At 32.7% G+C, this 18211-nt stretch overlaps 1 protein-coding gene across 2 annotated transcripts in view; it reads left to right on the forward strand.

Annotated features, from left to right (window-relative positions):
- The window catches only part of LOC129225132 (relaxin receptor 1-like), a 377647-nt gene that overhangs the window by 323754 nt on the left and 35682 nt on the right, over window positions 1-18211 (forward strand). For both annotated transcript variants that reach the window (XM_054859692.1, XM_054859693.1), the window contains exons 3-8: window positions 834-924; window positions 7082-7225; window positions 8983-9066; window positions 10084-10192; window positions 12592-12663; window positions 17870-17941. In XM_054859692.1, the coding sequence (XP_054715667.1) occupies window positions 861-924; window positions 7082-7225; window positions 8983-9066; window positions 10084-10192; window positions 12592-12663; window positions 17870-17941 (545 nt within the window). In that variant the 5' untranslated portion in view covers window positions 834-860. The remainder of the gene's footprint in view (window positions 1-833; window positions 925-7081; window positions 7226-8982; window positions 9067-10083; window positions 10193-12591; window positions 12664-17869; window positions 17942-18211) is intronic.

Here is an 18211-nt window from a genome sequence, read left to right on the forward strand (position 1 = left end):
CTGAGAAGGAACATTGGGCATCATTGAAAACAATTCTAAAAAAGAAAATAAGAAAAAAAAAAAAAAAAAAATACAATGCTGCCTCCTATTTGTCGAATCAATTAATCAAAATGTTCAAAAACAAAAAAATTTTTTTTTGGAGGTTACAATTGACTTCCAATGTGGGCGACCCTGGGGGCGGGGGGGAGGAGCAATTTCTTTAGTTCGCCAGGGGCGCTTAGACACCATAATTACGCTACTGGCTGAAGTGTAACACTTAGTGACAAAGAAGGGGAGACAGGGACGGATACAAGGGAGGGACGATGGGGACGTTCGTCTTTCCCTTGAGGGATTCTCTAATGGTAATTTTTCGATGTTGATATTAAAAAAAAAGAAGTTTTAGGCGATCATTGTAATGATGCAATTAGGGGAAGAGAGGTTCGTTGCTCTCCTCCGGAAATGCTTTGGAATTGAAGTCCGAAACATTTGGGATCAACATTTGCAAACCAGGATTAAAGGGTTAGTAAAACAAAACAATTGCACCTCCCTTGAAAAATTTCTGGATCCGTCCTTGAGGGGAGGAGGTCAAATATGTTGAAAAAAACTGTGATATCATTTGTGGAAAGCCCCTTTGCCCGACAGAAGGAAGTCTAATTGGAGGCTCGAGGACTTGTATTTGCACCTACCATGCAAATTAGTTTTAATCATTCCCAGGAATAATTTACAGTATTATTTTGGTAAATGAATGCATTAATGATTTTGAATCCTTCGAGCACCGCATAGTAACTTAAATTGAAAGGTTCCATTTTATTTAATCTTGAAATGTTTTGAGTGTGTTTTTATTTCTTTTCCAGATAGCTTTTTCCGAATGCCCTTCTGCTATGCTGCTCCATTTCTTCATACTTTTATTCATGTCTTTCCATGTGACGCACGCTGCTTTGCAAGGTAAACATATTATTATTATTTATTATTGTTTTTAATAATCAAACAAAAAGTTTTTCTGGACCAAAATGTGAAGCAGATTTACTTCAATAAATTTTTTCATTATTATTGCATTATCTAAATATCTGTATCAACACTCGGAACTAGTTTAAGATTATGTAGACTGCAAAAGAATGCGAGGCATGTCGCAAAGTGCGATCTACCGCTTTTGGTTACTTAATTTTTCACCAGATGTGACCACTTTACATGCAAATTCTATGGGTGCGAACAAGGGCGTGCAGAGGGAGTAGGAGGGGAGAAAGGGCACCTGTTGGCACGAGCTCGAGCCTGAAGGGGCCCTAGATTCTTGAAAAAGAAGAGTGAAATGTTTGTTAGCGACGTTGGGGTAAACAATATAGAAGGGGGCCCGTAAAAGTCATTTGTGACGGGCCCCAAAATTTCTGTGCACGTACCTAGTGCGAAAAAAAATACTTTAGATTATGAAGTGCATGGAGTATTTGAAATGGAATGTTATTCCAGTTTCCCCTTCCCTTTCCGGCCACATTTTGCTTGCGTTCGACGAACCTCACCGGTCGACCAGTGAGTAACCGGTTGCTAACCGCAGTGTTCTTGAGAGCTACCGATTAACTGGTGCTTCCGATGTCGTTTTATAAGCCTGACCGGTTGATCTACCGGTCGATAGCAACTCTAGCTGGTTGAGTGGTTGATGGAACCACGTGACATTTTTGACCAATTGTATGTATTTTTCACCTGCGTGTTATTCGTCTGCGTAATGTCTGCGCAAGTAACCGGTGATCAACCGAAAGCGTTCGATGAAGCATGGTTTCGTGAACAACCGGTAAGTAACCGCTGACGTCATTGCTGTGACGTGATTAACCAACCGGTCGCTACCTGTCGTGCTCGTCGAATATAAGCTTTGCTTCAGGTCATTTGTTTGTAACTAAACAGGACTATAGGGTGTCTGAAACTTAAAAATTCCTTTAAAATAAAATCGCCCTTAAAAATGCAAAAAAAAAAAAAAAAAAAACCTTTAAGAACCAAAATTGACCTTAAATAGAAAAATATTCCCTTTAAATTGTCGTCAAAATTTTCTGCATCAGTTTCTTTTTCTGTTAAAACCATGAATCATTATAGTTTATTAAGAAATGAGGGCTCATGTATTTATAAATTTAATAAAAATAAAGTAAATAAGTTAAAATAATAATGTAATTTGTGAGTAAAATATAGTGTAAGAAAAATAAGAATCAATTATGCTTCAGTTAAATGTTCAAAAATAAATAAAACAGAATTGTGTTGTTAAAAGAAATGTTTTTTAACATTTCTTTTAAAAGAAAGAATAGGTTTTGCACAAAAGGGATTTCTTGAGTCTTGGAAGCTCCGTTTACTGTCAACATTTGCCATAACTTAAAGTGACAATGTTTACTTACAGAAACGTCATCTTCTGTTTAAAATCTTTTTCTGCTGTTGAAATGTCCGATATTTTCTTCGAAGTCACTTCGAATCCATCCACCGATGATGTCAGCCGCAGAGCTCGACGAAACGTTTGGTGGTTTTCATTTAGACCACGGCCAATAAGCCCGGAAATGTCCTCTCTTCATATGACATTGATAATAATAAAAGGATTTGTAAAAGTAGTATTTTAATACATTAGGAGATGGTTACATAATTAAATCCTCAAATTTCCGCTCTATAGCCGGAGCTAAGGTGAAATTGAAAGCAATACCTGACGATAAATTTTTTGGCATGGTATATTTTCAAGAAATTTACTGCAGCTTTTATCTTCACTTTTTCGAGGTGGAGCCGTACCAAGTTTGCGGACCTCTTAATGGTATGCTAAAATAGTTTTGGCTACCAATGTGAAGATACACTCGACGCTTACATGAAGGTATTTGCCTGCAGATTGGTTAAGGCTATTCTATACAGATGAGCCGAAAATAAATGTGAAACTTCAGTCTCTTAAAGCTGTAACTGAGCTGTTTGATATTGCTTTCAACATGAATGAATGCTCAGGTTTATGATAATATACAAATAACTGGTGTTTGCTGTCACTGTTCATAAGTTGCAATTTGCATTGTCTCATTCAAAAAAAAAAAAAAAAGAAATAAAAACGGGGTTAATATTATTTTGTTTTAAAATTCTAAAACTTACCTTAGATATCGATTTGCTAACATAAAGTACATACAGTCGAGTAGCGACTTACGCGAGGGATGCGTTCCAAGACGCCTCGCGTAAGTCGAAATTTCGCGTTGTGGAAAAATGTATGTTTTTCAAATTTTTTAGGAACATATCAAATTTTTTTAGACATTTGTAAACACTCCTTAAACTGCTTTCAAGCATTCCTCAACTATACATTAGTTTCTTGTGTAAAGAACAGAACTTTTACTGTATTTAAAAAATGAAAAAAGCTGTTTCATTCAGCTTAAAATACTTAAAGATGCACAACGTGAATCACCAACGGTAGGGAAAGACACAAAATAAAACACGGTACACACAGTATGTAGTAATTATAAAATGCTGCACTATTATAGTACTGTAGAGTAGATACAGTAATAATATTTGTGAGATATTAAAATGATGGTTTATGCTCCATGATCAGATCGTTATTCTTATCTAACACATTTTTACATACGGTTGCTTCACCTTTTCTTTAATAACTTTTCTATTAGAGGCATCAACGGCCTATCTTATTGATATCTTTAATCCACAATATAAGAGTAGTTTCCATTTTCATACTATTTACTTTGCTTAGACTCTGCAAGCTTTAATATCGAAAATAAGTTCTGAACTTTTACAGATATCTTTTTGTTTTGACTTTTAATTGTACGTATGGAAGATTCACTCATATACTTTTTGACGTGATATCGGCGACGTTTTGTAGTTGTTCAAGCGAGAATATTAGCCTTTTTTTCTGGTCTTTAGAAACAGCACACTAACGTGTCATTACATTTCATCAACTTTAATATTTAGAATGAAAAAAACTAAAATAAATGAAAGATACTGAGTGGTTATTTGATGCACTAACAACGCGATGAGACTAGTTTGATGTGAGAACTTTCGCTGTCAGTGATGTTAAAAGGATGTAATAACAGTCATGAAATCAATACTTAGTAGCCAACAACGAAGCCGATACTTCCTTCCAAAAAAATTCGTATTGTGGACGGGGAATTCGCGTTTGCTCTAAAATTCGGTAGTCGAAAAAATTCGCGTTATAACCATTTCGCGTAAGTCGGATCGCGTTGTAGCGGGAGTCGACTGTAGTTAGTTTTCATTTTTTTTTCAAACTTTATTGGTTTATTATTATTATTATTATTCTTAATTTAAAAATAAAATAAAATAATAATGATGATAATTTTTATATTAATAATAATAATTATTATCATCATCATCTTTATTTTTTAATATTATAATTAGTATAATTATTGTTATTTTTTATTATTGTTGTCATTATTACTATTGTTATTATTATCATTATTATTACAACGATTATTGTTGTTGTTATTATTATTATTATTGTTATTATATAGCGAATATTCTTACTATTATTATTCTTATTCTTCTTATTATTATTATTTATTATCATTATATAACTACTATTGTTATAACTAGTATAATTATTGTTATTATTATTATTATTATTGTTATTATATAGCGAATATTCTTACTATTATTATTCTTATTCTTCTTATTATTTATTATCATTATATAACTACTATTGTTATAACTAGTATAATTATTGTTATTATTATTATTATTATTGTTATTATATAGCGAATATTCTTACTATTATTATTCTTCTTATTATTATTATTTATTATCATTATATAACTACTATTGCTATTTTATTATCATTATTATTCATTATCATTATTATAACTATTATTACTATTATAATTATTATTCATTATTATTATTATTATTAATGATTGTGTTAAAGCATCAAGAATAACTTTAAGGATAATTTTAGCGAAAATATCCCTGAATTTTCTTTTACGTGGCTCACATTCTCAGTAATTGTGATTAGAAATCCTTCCGTTGTAAAGCATCACAAAAGAAGAAAAGAGCTGAGCATTAAACAGCATCAGGTTTCATGTCGCCTCTAATCTTTGAAAATCATAAAACTAATTTATTTCTCGTACCGAATCCTTTATAACATACCAAGGATTCTAGAAAGACTCCGAAGCTTGTAAAATATTTTATAGTTAGTTTCAGCTCATAGTAAATAATCCGTGTAATATAAATTCACGAGAAAATCTTTTCGGCGATTTTAGCTCTCCATGAATCATTTGTTTTAGTTGGCTTTTTAGTGTGATCATGAAATACTTGTCTGAAACTGCCTTGAAAGGTATTTCTAATTTTGTGCCATGGAAACTCTAAATGTGAGGGCTAATTGTTAACGTACGCATTGATTTTTCTCTGTGCAGTGCTTCCTGGAGAATTTGCATTTATTGACACCGGCGCCACAAGAAGTATTTGTAATAGCTAGGACAGTCGAGTCAAAAGGAAAATGACGCACTTTGGCTCCAATTTCGGGACCTTTAAAGCCTTCGACTCTGACAATTTCCCCCCAAAATTATTTCGACTCTGTTTCATTCATGGCAGGTTTCATTCATGGTTGACTTCGAACTCAAAGAGAAAAAGACCGACTTCGTTCTGGGAAACGAGCCTTAGACTCTGAATCCGACTTCTTTACCCTCAAATAATTCTGACTCTGACACCGCAATCATGACAGACTACGAACTTGGAACGAAAACGACCTACTCGAACTCCGATTTTGGGACCTTTAAATCCTTCGACTCCGACGATTTTATCTCAAACTCCTTCCGACTCAGACACCGCATTCATGGCAGACTTCGAACTCGAAGGGGAAAAAAACCGACTTCATTTCCGATTTCTGGAACTTTACAGCCTTCGACTTCGATTCCTTTACCCGAAAATCATTCCGACTCTGACACCGCAGTCATGGCAGTCTGCGAACTGGGAGGGAAAACGATCGACTCCGATTTCGATTCTTAAAGTTTCCGACTCCTGATTTCGATTTCGGCTCCTTTATTCCAAAATCAATCCGACTCCGACTCCTCAACCTTGACTATAGCAGTGGTTCTCAGCCTGAGGTACCGACAAAAAGCTGTAATGGGTATGCGGTTAACTACAAAAAAAATCTGATGTGAATAACGCGCTACTTCCCTTTCATCTGTCAAGTAATCCATGTTTTTGAGTAACTCAAGAAAACTGCAGTGGAGAGGTAAAGACCAGTATCTGCAAATTTTTCATGATTTGCATGGTTGCATCTATTGTACCTTAGCTTTGTTGTACAAGCTTGCTTGTTTCCGTTGAAAATAAAACACGGAAAAAAAAACGTCAAGTTTCAACATTTCTCTATTGTTAGTAGAGTTCAAAACCCATTCCTTCAAATATCTCAAAAACTCAATTCTGCAGATGCAGTTTTTTACTTTCCAATGGAAGAATACCATCGGTAGTACTCCTAGTTAATAATGCAAGAAAAGGGTATGTGGGTTAAAGAAGGGGTCACAAAACCCTGCGTTATAGTACATTAAATGCTCGTAATAACGTACGGCTAGTTCGAGGAAAACTTTTACTGATGAATTGAATGGGTATCCACTGGACAGTTAACTATTAAAAATGTTGTAAGTGATAAAATACGTAAATAAAGCGTTTGCTCATCAACTCCCTATTTTTTAGCGTGAAGCTTTAGTTAAACTTTGGTGTATCAAAAAGAGGGGGTAGATTCTTCCTGTGATAGAAATAGAGCCCGGATCGCCTACTTGAAAAATTCGCTAACGGTAATTATGTGCTGAAAGTATTCGAAGAATTGTCTAGTTCAACAAACATGAGTATACTCCAATGAAATGAATCAATAATAATACTTCTAATTCACAATTATAAAAATTCGTAAAAAATGGGATCTACTTGGACCATTTATGATACATATGGCCGAAAGTTACGATCAAGTATAATTTGTACATCTATGTTCATGAATATCTTTCATATTAAAATGTGAGGAAAACTGCGTTTAGCTGAGGAAAACCACACGATTTTTTTTTTTTTTTTTTTTTTTTTTTTAAAGTAAGCATAATTGTTAAGAGCTTTTTGAATTTCCAGTTTCTTTCAAAATCACTAAATCTTCTTTCCTGATTTGTAGTTGGTTCTGCAAGTATCCAGGATTTGGATAATCGATGCCCTCATGGACAATTCCCCTGCAACAGCAGCGACACCTGTGTGGAACAGAGGAAGAACTGCGACGGGCACAATGACTGTGAGGATGGGTCAGATGAAATGGGATGCGGTGAGACGACGATTTATCTATTTGTGTAAAGAATTCGTATTGCGCTTTGTTAACTTTCGAGTTCCTAGCATTTGTATTTTGAGTTTTTTGGATAATGTTAAAAGTGAGCCCAAATATTTTCTTTAAAGTCATATGAACACATTAAAAAACTTTTCCCGTTAATTTTTATTTAAGACAGTCGGCTGGTGAACCAAAAATGTGGGGGTTCAGAGGAGACATTAGGGCGGGGGGTGTAGGTGGGCGGGGTCCTTAAAGTTGTTTTTTTTCTTTTGGAGAAGTCGCTTATATTATTGGATGTTAACGTTAATCTTGGTTAATCATTAAACGAATTTCTGAAAAATCGGGGCAAATGGCACAGTAGATTCCCTTCTACCAATTCAAAGTTCTGCTTTAGTTTTTATGAAACCAGTAACGTGAGAAAAATGTAAACACACACTTATTAAGTCCAATCTTTGTTTAAACAGGAGAATTTATCAATATTAGCATTTTTGATCGATGCATTATTTTGAACATAGAAGAGAGGAGGGGCAAGGCCCCTTTGCTTTTGAGAGTGAGGAGGCAGTTGCTCCCCTTGCCCACCCCCCGTACAAGTCGCTTATGGGAAATTGAACCCCGAGAAATATTTCTCTAAATTAAGAAAATATGTCCCATCAATACAATAATAATAATAAAAAAACCGTAATGGTATGGTGGTAATTTAGTAGCACGAGTCAAAAGTTTCTTTTATAATACAAAAATCAGTGATGTTTCAAAGTCTGTTTCAAGGTAATAATACCCAGTGTTTCTTCAGAAAGAGATGATAAATTTGCACTGTTAATATTAACAAGGTTTAATACGTAAAGGAACTATAATTTTCTACAATACTTTAAAAGAAAATAAAAAAAAATATATTTACCGTTTCTAATTTGGGTGGTCATCAAAAAAAAAAAAAAAAAAAAAAAAAAAAAACTGAGGTAGTGGAAAATTTAATAAAATAAGAGGGGACAAAGCATAACTTCAGAGGCCTGTTTTTTAAATTTTGGTGGGAAATACCTCTTACCATGAAGATATTTTCAGGACAACGTAACCTTATTCCTCCCTTCTCCCTCCGAGTAAAAGTAGAGAACACACACACACAACCCTAGATGCGTACTGCTGGGATATTGGTTGTTCTACAAAAATGCGAGTTTGAAGTCGATGAATCTATTTAAAGCTAATAATAAATTTTGAAATCTAGATTTTTGAAAAGGTAGGCAAATCTCATAAAGTGATGTCCTAGGAAATTATTAAACAAACTTTGAAACCAACCACACACAGTAAGAAATTGTACTCAAATAAGTTTGTCTGTTTGGTCAAATTCACAGCTCTAGGGGGAAGGGGATGAAAATAAATAAATGAATGAATGAAATAAATTATTGCAGATAAAAATCAATTCAACAAAGGTTAAGGGCGTTTTAATATTTTTAAAAGCTTTGCAAGAAAAAAAACTCTGCTCTCAAGTACTATTTGGTTTTTACATACTCCATACCGTAAAATCACGAGAGAGCTCAGTATTTCTAAAAATCCTCAAAGTAGAAGACATTGTTTAAAAAAGTCGTAAACCAAAATGTTAAAAATGCTTACATTGTTCACAAAAGTCATAATCAAAACAGTTTTCAAAGACTGTTTGTTTAGAAAACTCAAATTAAAAAGATGCCCAGAAATGTTTAAAGATGATCAAAATATCTAAAAATAAGGGTTAAAAAAATATTACTATAACTTGATTTTTGTTTTTTCAGAGGATCCCAGCAGAAAGGAATTTTACAACAATATGTTTATGAAGCGTCCAGATGAGGATAGAGAAAAAAGAGTTGAAGGATGTGGTAAGTTCATTTGCAGCAGTTTGTTATTTTAAGTGTTTATCATCTTTTTTAGGTTTCGGTATTCATTGAATATATGGATTTGAATCCGTCTTTTCCTTAAAACCAGAAATATCTTACTTTTCCTGCGTCAGAAAGCGTCGCACGTCCTGAAGTTTTAACCGCATACTTTATTTTTTATATATAGTGCAAATAAATTAACTATCTTTACCTGATTTAAAAATTTTTACTTATTATATAATTTTAGCATTAAGTAATTTTTTTAACTTTTCCGAGGTTTAAGAATCTCTTTAGAGCACAGAAAGCTTGATTGAAAGATGCGTATTTTTTTGACTTATTCCATTTTTTAAAAAAATTTCAATTGGGAATTTTTTTTAAATATTTATTTACCTGATTTAAAAAATCTTACTTATTATCTAATTTTAGCATCTAGTGATTATTTAAAATTTTCGGAGGTTTAAGAAACTCTTTAGCGTATAGAGAGCTTGATTGAGGGATGCACATTTATTTGATTTTATTCCATTTCTGAAATTTCAGTTTTGAAACTGTTTAGGTATTCATTTTGTAAATAAAAACTAATAAACTTCTTGAAGAACTCAAATTGCTTTGAGCAATATGCATTGTATTTATTTTCAAATATACATAAGCAATCAACGTATTATGTTCTGGTTCTGATAAGTTTACTTTCGATGTGCTGAGACTTAAACGATTCATTTTGCTAAAGTAGGTGTGATTTAAGTCGAATAAAATACAAATAACTTGGCGCTGTGTCAATCTAAGGATTTATCTTTTTTTAAACCTAAAAATAAATGAGCTTGCCTTCATTCGAGCTTTAAATTACTAAAGCTACACTATGGTAGCAAGTATATATTTCGCAAAAAAGGGCACATGTTTCTAATTTGAATGTGAAAGCTTTACATTCATTCCAGTATTGGTGTTGGAAAGTAAAATGTGGTAACCGATGTTGCACACATTTTTCTTTAAGTAAATTGTTTTCTTATCACAATCTGTTGATTTCAGAACTTGAAGAAACGCCCAATCCTTGTCGATGCTCTGGGTTCAAACTTTTCTGTGATCACCTGAATCTGAGTGAACCGCCAGTAAACCTTCCAGAAAATTTACAAGAACTGTAAGACTTCTCTTTCAAGCACATTTCGTTCTAAAATAAATATTTGTTTTATTCTAACATTTAGATTAACTCTGAATATGCTCTTAGAGGGTTACATTAGTACATATGATACAGAACAGATTTATAAAGTGCCTTTATTTGTTGAATTTTGTGGTACGCTTAATGCAGCATGATACAAATTACACTACTATTTGTAATTTAGTGAAAATCTTTGGTTTATATGTGTACATTGAGGCCTAGGATTTTCACTAAATCGGAAACACTTATAACTACTGTTCTAAATAGTATAGGAACTTGAAACAAATTTGCATCTTGCGCAGAAAAACAAATTTTCAAATGTTATATAATGTTAAGATGTGTGAGAAAGTTTTCACTTCTCTTAGGTAATTTATGTGAAAATTTAGCTTAAAAAGTAGTTGAAAATTTTAATTTGAAAATTTTAAAAACCGCATTTAGGTGCAGACTTTCTGAATTCAAAGTAATCTTGTGACAAACTTCTAGTCTGTAGCTTTGTCTTGACTCCACACTCTCTCACACACAAACAAATTCCTTGACAGAATATGGAGATACCTTTCTTAATATAGAGAGATATGTACAACATTAATTTACATTTTCTCTGCATAAGAATTGTAGTATTTCAATCAATATTTCCTAAAAAAAGAAATTTTGCTTGCTAACATCGTGGGTGGGAAATAAATCAGGACTGTGGAGTCAGAGTCGTGGAGTTGGACTGATTGTGGGGTAAAGAAGTAGGGGTCGGAGTTAGTAATCTGTGAAACTGCCATAGTATGTCATTTTCCCCCCGATTCCACGCCCCTGAAATAAATTTAATGCAAGAGTAAATACAACAAAAAGCATCTGTTTGGTGCATGTTGGTTTACTACTTTTGTTATTGGAATTCTATGAAATTTTATCTGGTTGACTTAAGACTTTTCTGATGTGTGTCAAAGAAACTCATTTTAAAATGTCAGGATAGATGTTACCAAAAGCTGCGATATTTTTCTTCCAAGAAAAGCAGAAGGAACCTTGCGATTTTTTACTTATTAAAGTTTGCATGCCTATGGCAGAATTTTTACTTTATGCTAGGAACTGAGAGTAACAATTTCATTCCATCAAATATAAGTATAGAACATGTAATAACATTTGGTAATGTAATAAAGTATAAAAACGTTAACAAATGTTGACTAGATTTGCATGTTAATTAAAACTATTCAAAATGTCCTTTATTTTTCCGAAACCTATTTTCTGCTTTGAATAAAATTTTATCAAATTTAATGTTTCCTTTGTAAAATAAATAAATAAAATAAATCATTTTTGAGAAGTTTTTTTTTTTTTTTTTTTTTTTTGTCAAGAGAATAGGCACATTAATTTGAAATTTTTATTTTAGCTATGATGAATAAAACAAGAAACAGTTTTTTTTTTTTTTTTTTTTGGGCTTGCGTTGACCATGAAATGTCACTTTAGTTAAAATGAAGTACTTGTTTACGCGTGTTACTCTTGTAAAAAATAAACTTGCAATCTTGAAGATTTAAAACATCTGTTTTATTGAGTTTAAAAGTTAAATTTTCATGAATGAGTAAGCAATTGTATTTTTCGATACTAAATAACTTTATAGGGCAACTAATGCCCAATAAATAAAGTGTAAAATTCAAATGATGTGAATAAAATTGCAAGAAAAATAGCAAACTGCAAAATATCTATTCGTAGGGCTGTTTTTTTGAACCTTGTAGTGAGTGAAAAAAAATTTGTGGGTTTTTTGGTGCAATGATTTCCTCTTAATAAGAACATTTAATTTTATTCTCTATTCAGATTACATTATTACTGATAACTGATAGGTCATTTACTTGATTATCTCATAATTTATACAAATCAAATTTGATAGATCCTTTATTTTCGTTCTTAATTCTTGCATATTGTAATTTTCCACACTGAATGAGATGTAATTTTTAAATTTTATGCTTATTTTTAAGTTATAACGTAAACACTGTAAATTTCACATCATAATATGTATTAGGTAATCTGTGAAGGCTGTTTGATTAAAATTAAAAACCGAAGAATTTTTTTTATTGAATAAAAATGGTGTTGAAAATCCTTAAGTTAAAGTTTAACTCTCATAACTTTAACTGTAATCATTTAGCATTCTTCATTAATTAATTTTTTTGACTGTGACATGTTCTTAATTTCAAAATGAAAACGATAATGTTAATTAGTTTTGTTTGTGCCCAAAAAAGTATTTAAAAAGAAAAAATTTTGATTTTATAAAATATGCCACCAAACTTTGAAAATAGTTTCAGAAGTGACGATTGAATGGAATGAAACGTTCATTTTTTTTAACTGTATGTTTTAGAAGTTTTCTGTATTTTATCCAAGTTTTTAATCAAATATTCTTTATTTCTCAGAGATTTATCAGGAAACAATTTGGATATTTTGAAACCATCGCACTTCAAACCAAATGAGCACCTGGAAGTTTTGTAAGTATACAGTGAAGGAAAAGTAGTTATTTAATAGTAATTATTTTATTCAGGTTCTTAATTATATCTATCTTTCATTTGTTTCAAAGCAATATGTATATTTGCATTCCGTGTGCATTTCACAGCTACAACCATTTTTGAAAGTAGCGTGCTCTGAAATCGTAACTTTTTTTAATTACATGAGAGAGGTAACCAATAGTAAAAACTGTCACGAATTTCTGTGAAGTGCACTGTCTGTTTTCCTTAGCCGAAACCTCGGGCGAATTCGCGCATGCGTCAGGTTTGCTCTGATGTTATCAAAATAGGGGTGGGAACTCTTAAGAAAACAGATGCAAAATTCTCTTTAGTAGCGAGGAAAATGATCGCCCCTTTTAAAAATGGAATCGATTCCCAGTGCTGGTTTTGGCTTTGGAGAGCGGACATTAGTAGCCACGGCAACACGTGAGTAAATAATAATGACGTCATCTTGGATTGGACCTCAGTGGCCGAATGGTTGGAGAGATGGCCTGGTACACTCGTGATGATGGGTTCGGCTTCTACCCTTGTTCAGGATGAACTTTCTGTTCTTTTGGCAGTAAATTCTTTCATTTAAATGTGCGTCAATAAAATTTATATTACCGCGTATAACAGATGAGAGCGCTTGTATGTGTTTTTATTTGTTATTTTGGATCATGCACAGCAGTATGATGTTATATTTACAGCACCTTATGAAATTTACGGAAAAAAAGCCCATTTTCTGGCAACACGGTAGCTAGAAATTTTTGCTTTAAAACGCATGTTTTTTTTATTTATTGTGTAGGGCTATTATGACGTGGTAAGCACAAAAAGTCGTCTCTGCATTTTATCAAAATTGAGCTTTTGTCCCGATTTAGTTCTTTATAACACATTTTCCCTGCATATAATATTTTGGAGTCATTTGTGAATGTGAAGTATCTTTTAAAAACATTTTGAAAAAGTGAACATGAATCAAATATAAGGCGGCATAAAACTTTAAAAAGTTGTGCCTCATTTTAAGCTCTGCTGCAGATGCGACTTCTGTGTCTAGCACGGGAGAATTATTTTTATCAACACAATATCATGAAATTGAAGAATGATCGGTAAGCTTTTCAAAATGTGGCTCGTGGTAATATATTCATATATTGCATTTTCAGTGTATATTTGCACGTACAGACAAATATATTGTTAGTCTTTTTTTTTTCCCGAGGCGTTAAAATACCTCTTGACATTTTTACAGGGATGAAATGTACGCAAAAAGTAGGGACATAAAAATTACCACTTCAATTAAAATTTAAATTGATTAGAAAGGAATGTAAGATGGCAAACAATGAAACGATGTACTGTTTTGATTTTTTACCTTTAGAATATTTGGAACTTTTAATTGAAAAAAAATAATACTTAATTGAAATGTTTAAAATTAAGAACTGCTTTTTCTTCCCGTTTTTGACGAATTTTAAAATTTAAATAGGTAACGCGCTAGAATGCACTTTACTAAAATTTGGATGTTTATTTTCAATTTTTAATGCGTGAAATACGTTTGTAAGGGCGTTTAGAATATCTCTGAGTACTGGCGCACACTTTATATTATTAAATTACAGATTAAACAAACTTTATCCCGCAAAATGAGTTACTCCCACTAAAATTTCGGGACAGATTGAAATAGATTGGGATGGAAATAGCAAAATCCGATATGGATTGCGTTGATTTCATAACGTGTAGTTTCATGAAGCACAGTACAACCTTGTTTATCCAAGAAGGGACCAAAGAGAATATCTATAAAGGAAAATCCGGGTAGTAAAGGTAGTAATGAAAACAAATTCTTATATTTACTATTTTTACGATAGTTACAATTAGGCTTATCATTATTCAGTAAGTTACCACCTATAACCAGGGCTAAGGCAGAAATACATGAAATACACCGTCAGCTCAGTCAATTCCAGCCGAGGACTGCAGTTTCGTGCTTATTAGCACTCATCAGCCCGGCATAGGAGTGACTGAGCTGGAGGTGGATAACCTCTTAAAGAAGTCAAGAGTGCCAAACAAACTGGTAGCTAATACAGAATTCGCACTGACCAGACGAGTGACCGAAACAATGGCTCGGTTCAACTCGAATATGGAAGGCAAGGCAGATATATTCAGTAAGTTACCGCCTATAGCTGCTGACTGAGCTAGCGGTGTATTTCATGTAGGCTTACCATTCATTGCGATACAAATAATCATATTTTGTACAAAAATTACATAGAATTGTTTACAGGAACTTAAAAACAATTTATTTAAAGAAAAAAATCCCACAATTTCTTAACAAAAAATTGGTCCGCTGTACTCTGCGTTAAACACGCGTAGCGTCCGAATGATCCATGATCATGTAAAAAATTTATCATTAATAGCTCAAAAAAAAAAAAAAAAAAAAAAAGCGAATGGTTAGTATACTTGTATTTTTGCAATCATAATTAAAAACTATGTGCGTTTTCTTAATTGTTTTTAAGGTAGGCGAACACCCTAATTTTCGGAAACAGTTGTTTTTGAATTCTTTGAAAAATTTAGAGAGCCTTAATACACTTTTCTTTTTAAATCCGTAATTTTTTTTTTTAAATCGATGAATCATTGAGAAACTAGAAGAAATTTAATAAACTCAAATGCACTGCTTATAATTGAAATTTATTTTTTCTCTATTGTTTTTCTCATAACCACGTTTTCGAAGTTTTTATTCACGCCAAAAGCTCTAGCGAAAAAAGTGTAATAGTCAAAATATATTATTTATGTCATATTTAATAATCATTTTAAGTTTTATGAAGGTACAATGAATATTAAAGAAAAAATACTTAGGGGGTTCATCTAACTTAAGGCTACAAGTTTGTTCCGGATTATGAGAAGAACCGGATAAATTTGAGCCGGATAAACGAAGTTTGAGTGTACTGCAAAAGCGGAAGGGATTTGAGAAAGTTCTCTAATCGCAATGAAACTTTCAACACTTCGGAAATACAATAAACGTTTTTTTTAAGGAGATATTCTTAATTTTTAAACCGTATCATTATTAGACGTAGTCGATTAAAACTTTCGTTGTGATAAAACGATTCTTCGAGAAAAAGTTGTCTCTGTTTAAAAATTAAACAAATATTTTTCTCGGATATTATGCATCACGTAGCTTGCATATTTTGTAGACTAAATTGTGAGACGTTCCTCAAAGTTAAATCCAGAAGTACTTTCTCCCCCGAAGCAGGTTCTAGATCTCGTATGTGATTCCTTCCCGGAAATGAGAACTGTCATTTCTCTCATATTAATATGAAGCGAGACTTCTTAGCTAGGAAAAACCGATCAATGACATATCAGCATTGAGAATGAGAAAATGATAACAGACTGGTGAAATAAAGCTTGTAACGTATGCTATAAACCTTTATTTTACGGAATATTTCGTCAGATTTGTGTTGTTCTTATGCAGATGTTATGCGTAGTTAAATGTAGTGCATATCATTTTAAGAAATGTTATTTACTATAGTCAAGTTTATCATATTTATGTACAGTTTGCCCACAGAAGACGTGTAGTCTGGCAATCTGCCAAGTAAGGAGGATTCCATTTAAATGAATCTAGCAAGGAAGAATGGAAAACAGCGATGGGATTTTTATGAACGCGTTTTGTAAAGTCACTAGCTTTATTAACAAGTTATAGTATTCTATAAGTTGAAAAGGAGAGGAAACAAAAAGAGTTTCTATGAAAAAAAAAAAAGAAAACTGTCTTTATTTCGTCCGGAAATGTAAAAGCAAAATGGTAAGCTCAAAATTACGTGGTAAAAAAATAATTTTTGCAGTGAGAATATAGATTAAATATAGTTTAGATTTTTTAAAAAATGCCGTTAAGAAATTCTCATTTTTCAAAACTGCATCTAAATAATTAAGAGGCAAAAGTGCATATCTGTAACAGACAAAATACCACCCTTGTAAACTACTATCTGCGTCCAGTTCCACCTATATACGAGATGTTTTCTTGCCATCACATTGGTGGTCAGACAGTTATTAGGTGATTTTGTAACATGCTTCTTTAATACAGTGTTAAGATTTGTCTGTAAAGAGAGAGAGAGAGAGAGAAAAGACAGTATAATATTTTGTTACCGCCCACGAGCAGCGGAAAGAACGAAAAGATTGTTATGCAGAGGATCACTGCACCAACCAGAGTCCCCCGTAAGAGACACGTGGTTTAATCCGTTAGCTGGAGCAGTGGCGCCGACTCCATGGGGCCTGAAGGTGCCCTAGCCCCCTCAAAAATATTTTAAAGGGAATGAGTGCACACACACACACGCATACATAAAAAATAAAATTTGGGAGATTTTTTTTTTTTTTAGTTTGATGCTGCTCCATAGTTTATAACAAGAGCGACAACATCATTGCAAAATATAGAAATACAAATATTGCTACAAACTAAAATAATCGTTAAAAAATGAACTCAAAACAAATTCACTAAAAAATAAACACATTGATTGTTCTGCGTTCAGTTTCAATCAACGTAAAAAAAAAAAAAAAAAAAAAAAAAAAAAAAATTGAAAATGGGATATTTGTGGAAAAAGAGGCGAAAGTGTGTTTGCCTAAAATTTTTACGAGGGTACATTTATCTCTATTATCACTAAATCAGAAGTCAAATAAAGAATGGTCTTTAAAATAACCCCCAGGGGTTTGCGAACCACCGGTTGGGAAACGCTTATCTAGTTGAATCAGAAAATTTGTATACCAATTTTTAGATTTTTTTACTTTAAAACATACTGTTTGTTTGTTTAAATTATACACACTAGAAAATATGTAAATTAGCATTTTCAAGGTAATAAAATCTGACCCTTATTGGGGGGGGGGGGGGTGTTCCGTGGTATTACATACCCCCTAACCACCCCGTGATGTCTGCTCCCCCCCCCCCAAATATTTTTGCAACTCAGCGCCCCTGAGCTGGAGTCCTAAATTAAACTCTGTTTTTGATCCAGATCAGGATTTGAGCAACCCTTGATCCAACATCTCACAGAGGTATTACTATGAAAAAGGAACTCGGAGGACGTTGTAACCACGAAAGATTTAACGTGCACCTTTTGCGTACATACAAGATCTTCAGTGAGGGAAAGAGTGTTTAATTTACTATAAATGAAATTTTAACGTTGAACAATTTTAATGTCTACTAATATGTACTTTTTAGTAGTTGTAATTGCTTCTAATGCATCTTTTTTCCTTTTAGAATACTCAAAGGATCGGAAGTGAATTTAGTCAGTAAAGATGCTTTCATAAATTTACCCAATCTTCGAACACTGTAAGTATTAAACACTGTGAGTAAGGATTAAAAAAATTCCGAGTAAATTGGTGAAATATTTGTGTTGAGCAACAGAACTTTATAAGCTCTGCGTTAAAGCTTACTTAACAACTCATGTTATGTTACTCGGCAGAACCTTTGAAACTTAAAATGTGATTACATTTTTTAAGCAGTATTGCTTTTGGCCAAGAGAAGATAGCGTTTCTACCTAAAATAGGTACACTGCAACGCAAATAAGTTGCACTAATAAGACTTCCATGAATCAATTTG

The sequence above is a fragment of the Uloborus diversus genome, chromosome 6 (genome assembly GCF_026930045.1).
Source record: "Uloborus diversus isolate 005 chromosome 6, Udiv.v.3.1, whole genome shotgun sequence".
Taxonomy (NCBI): Eukaryota; Metazoa; Arthropoda; class Arachnida; order Araneae; family Uloboridae; genus Uloborus; species Uloborus diversus.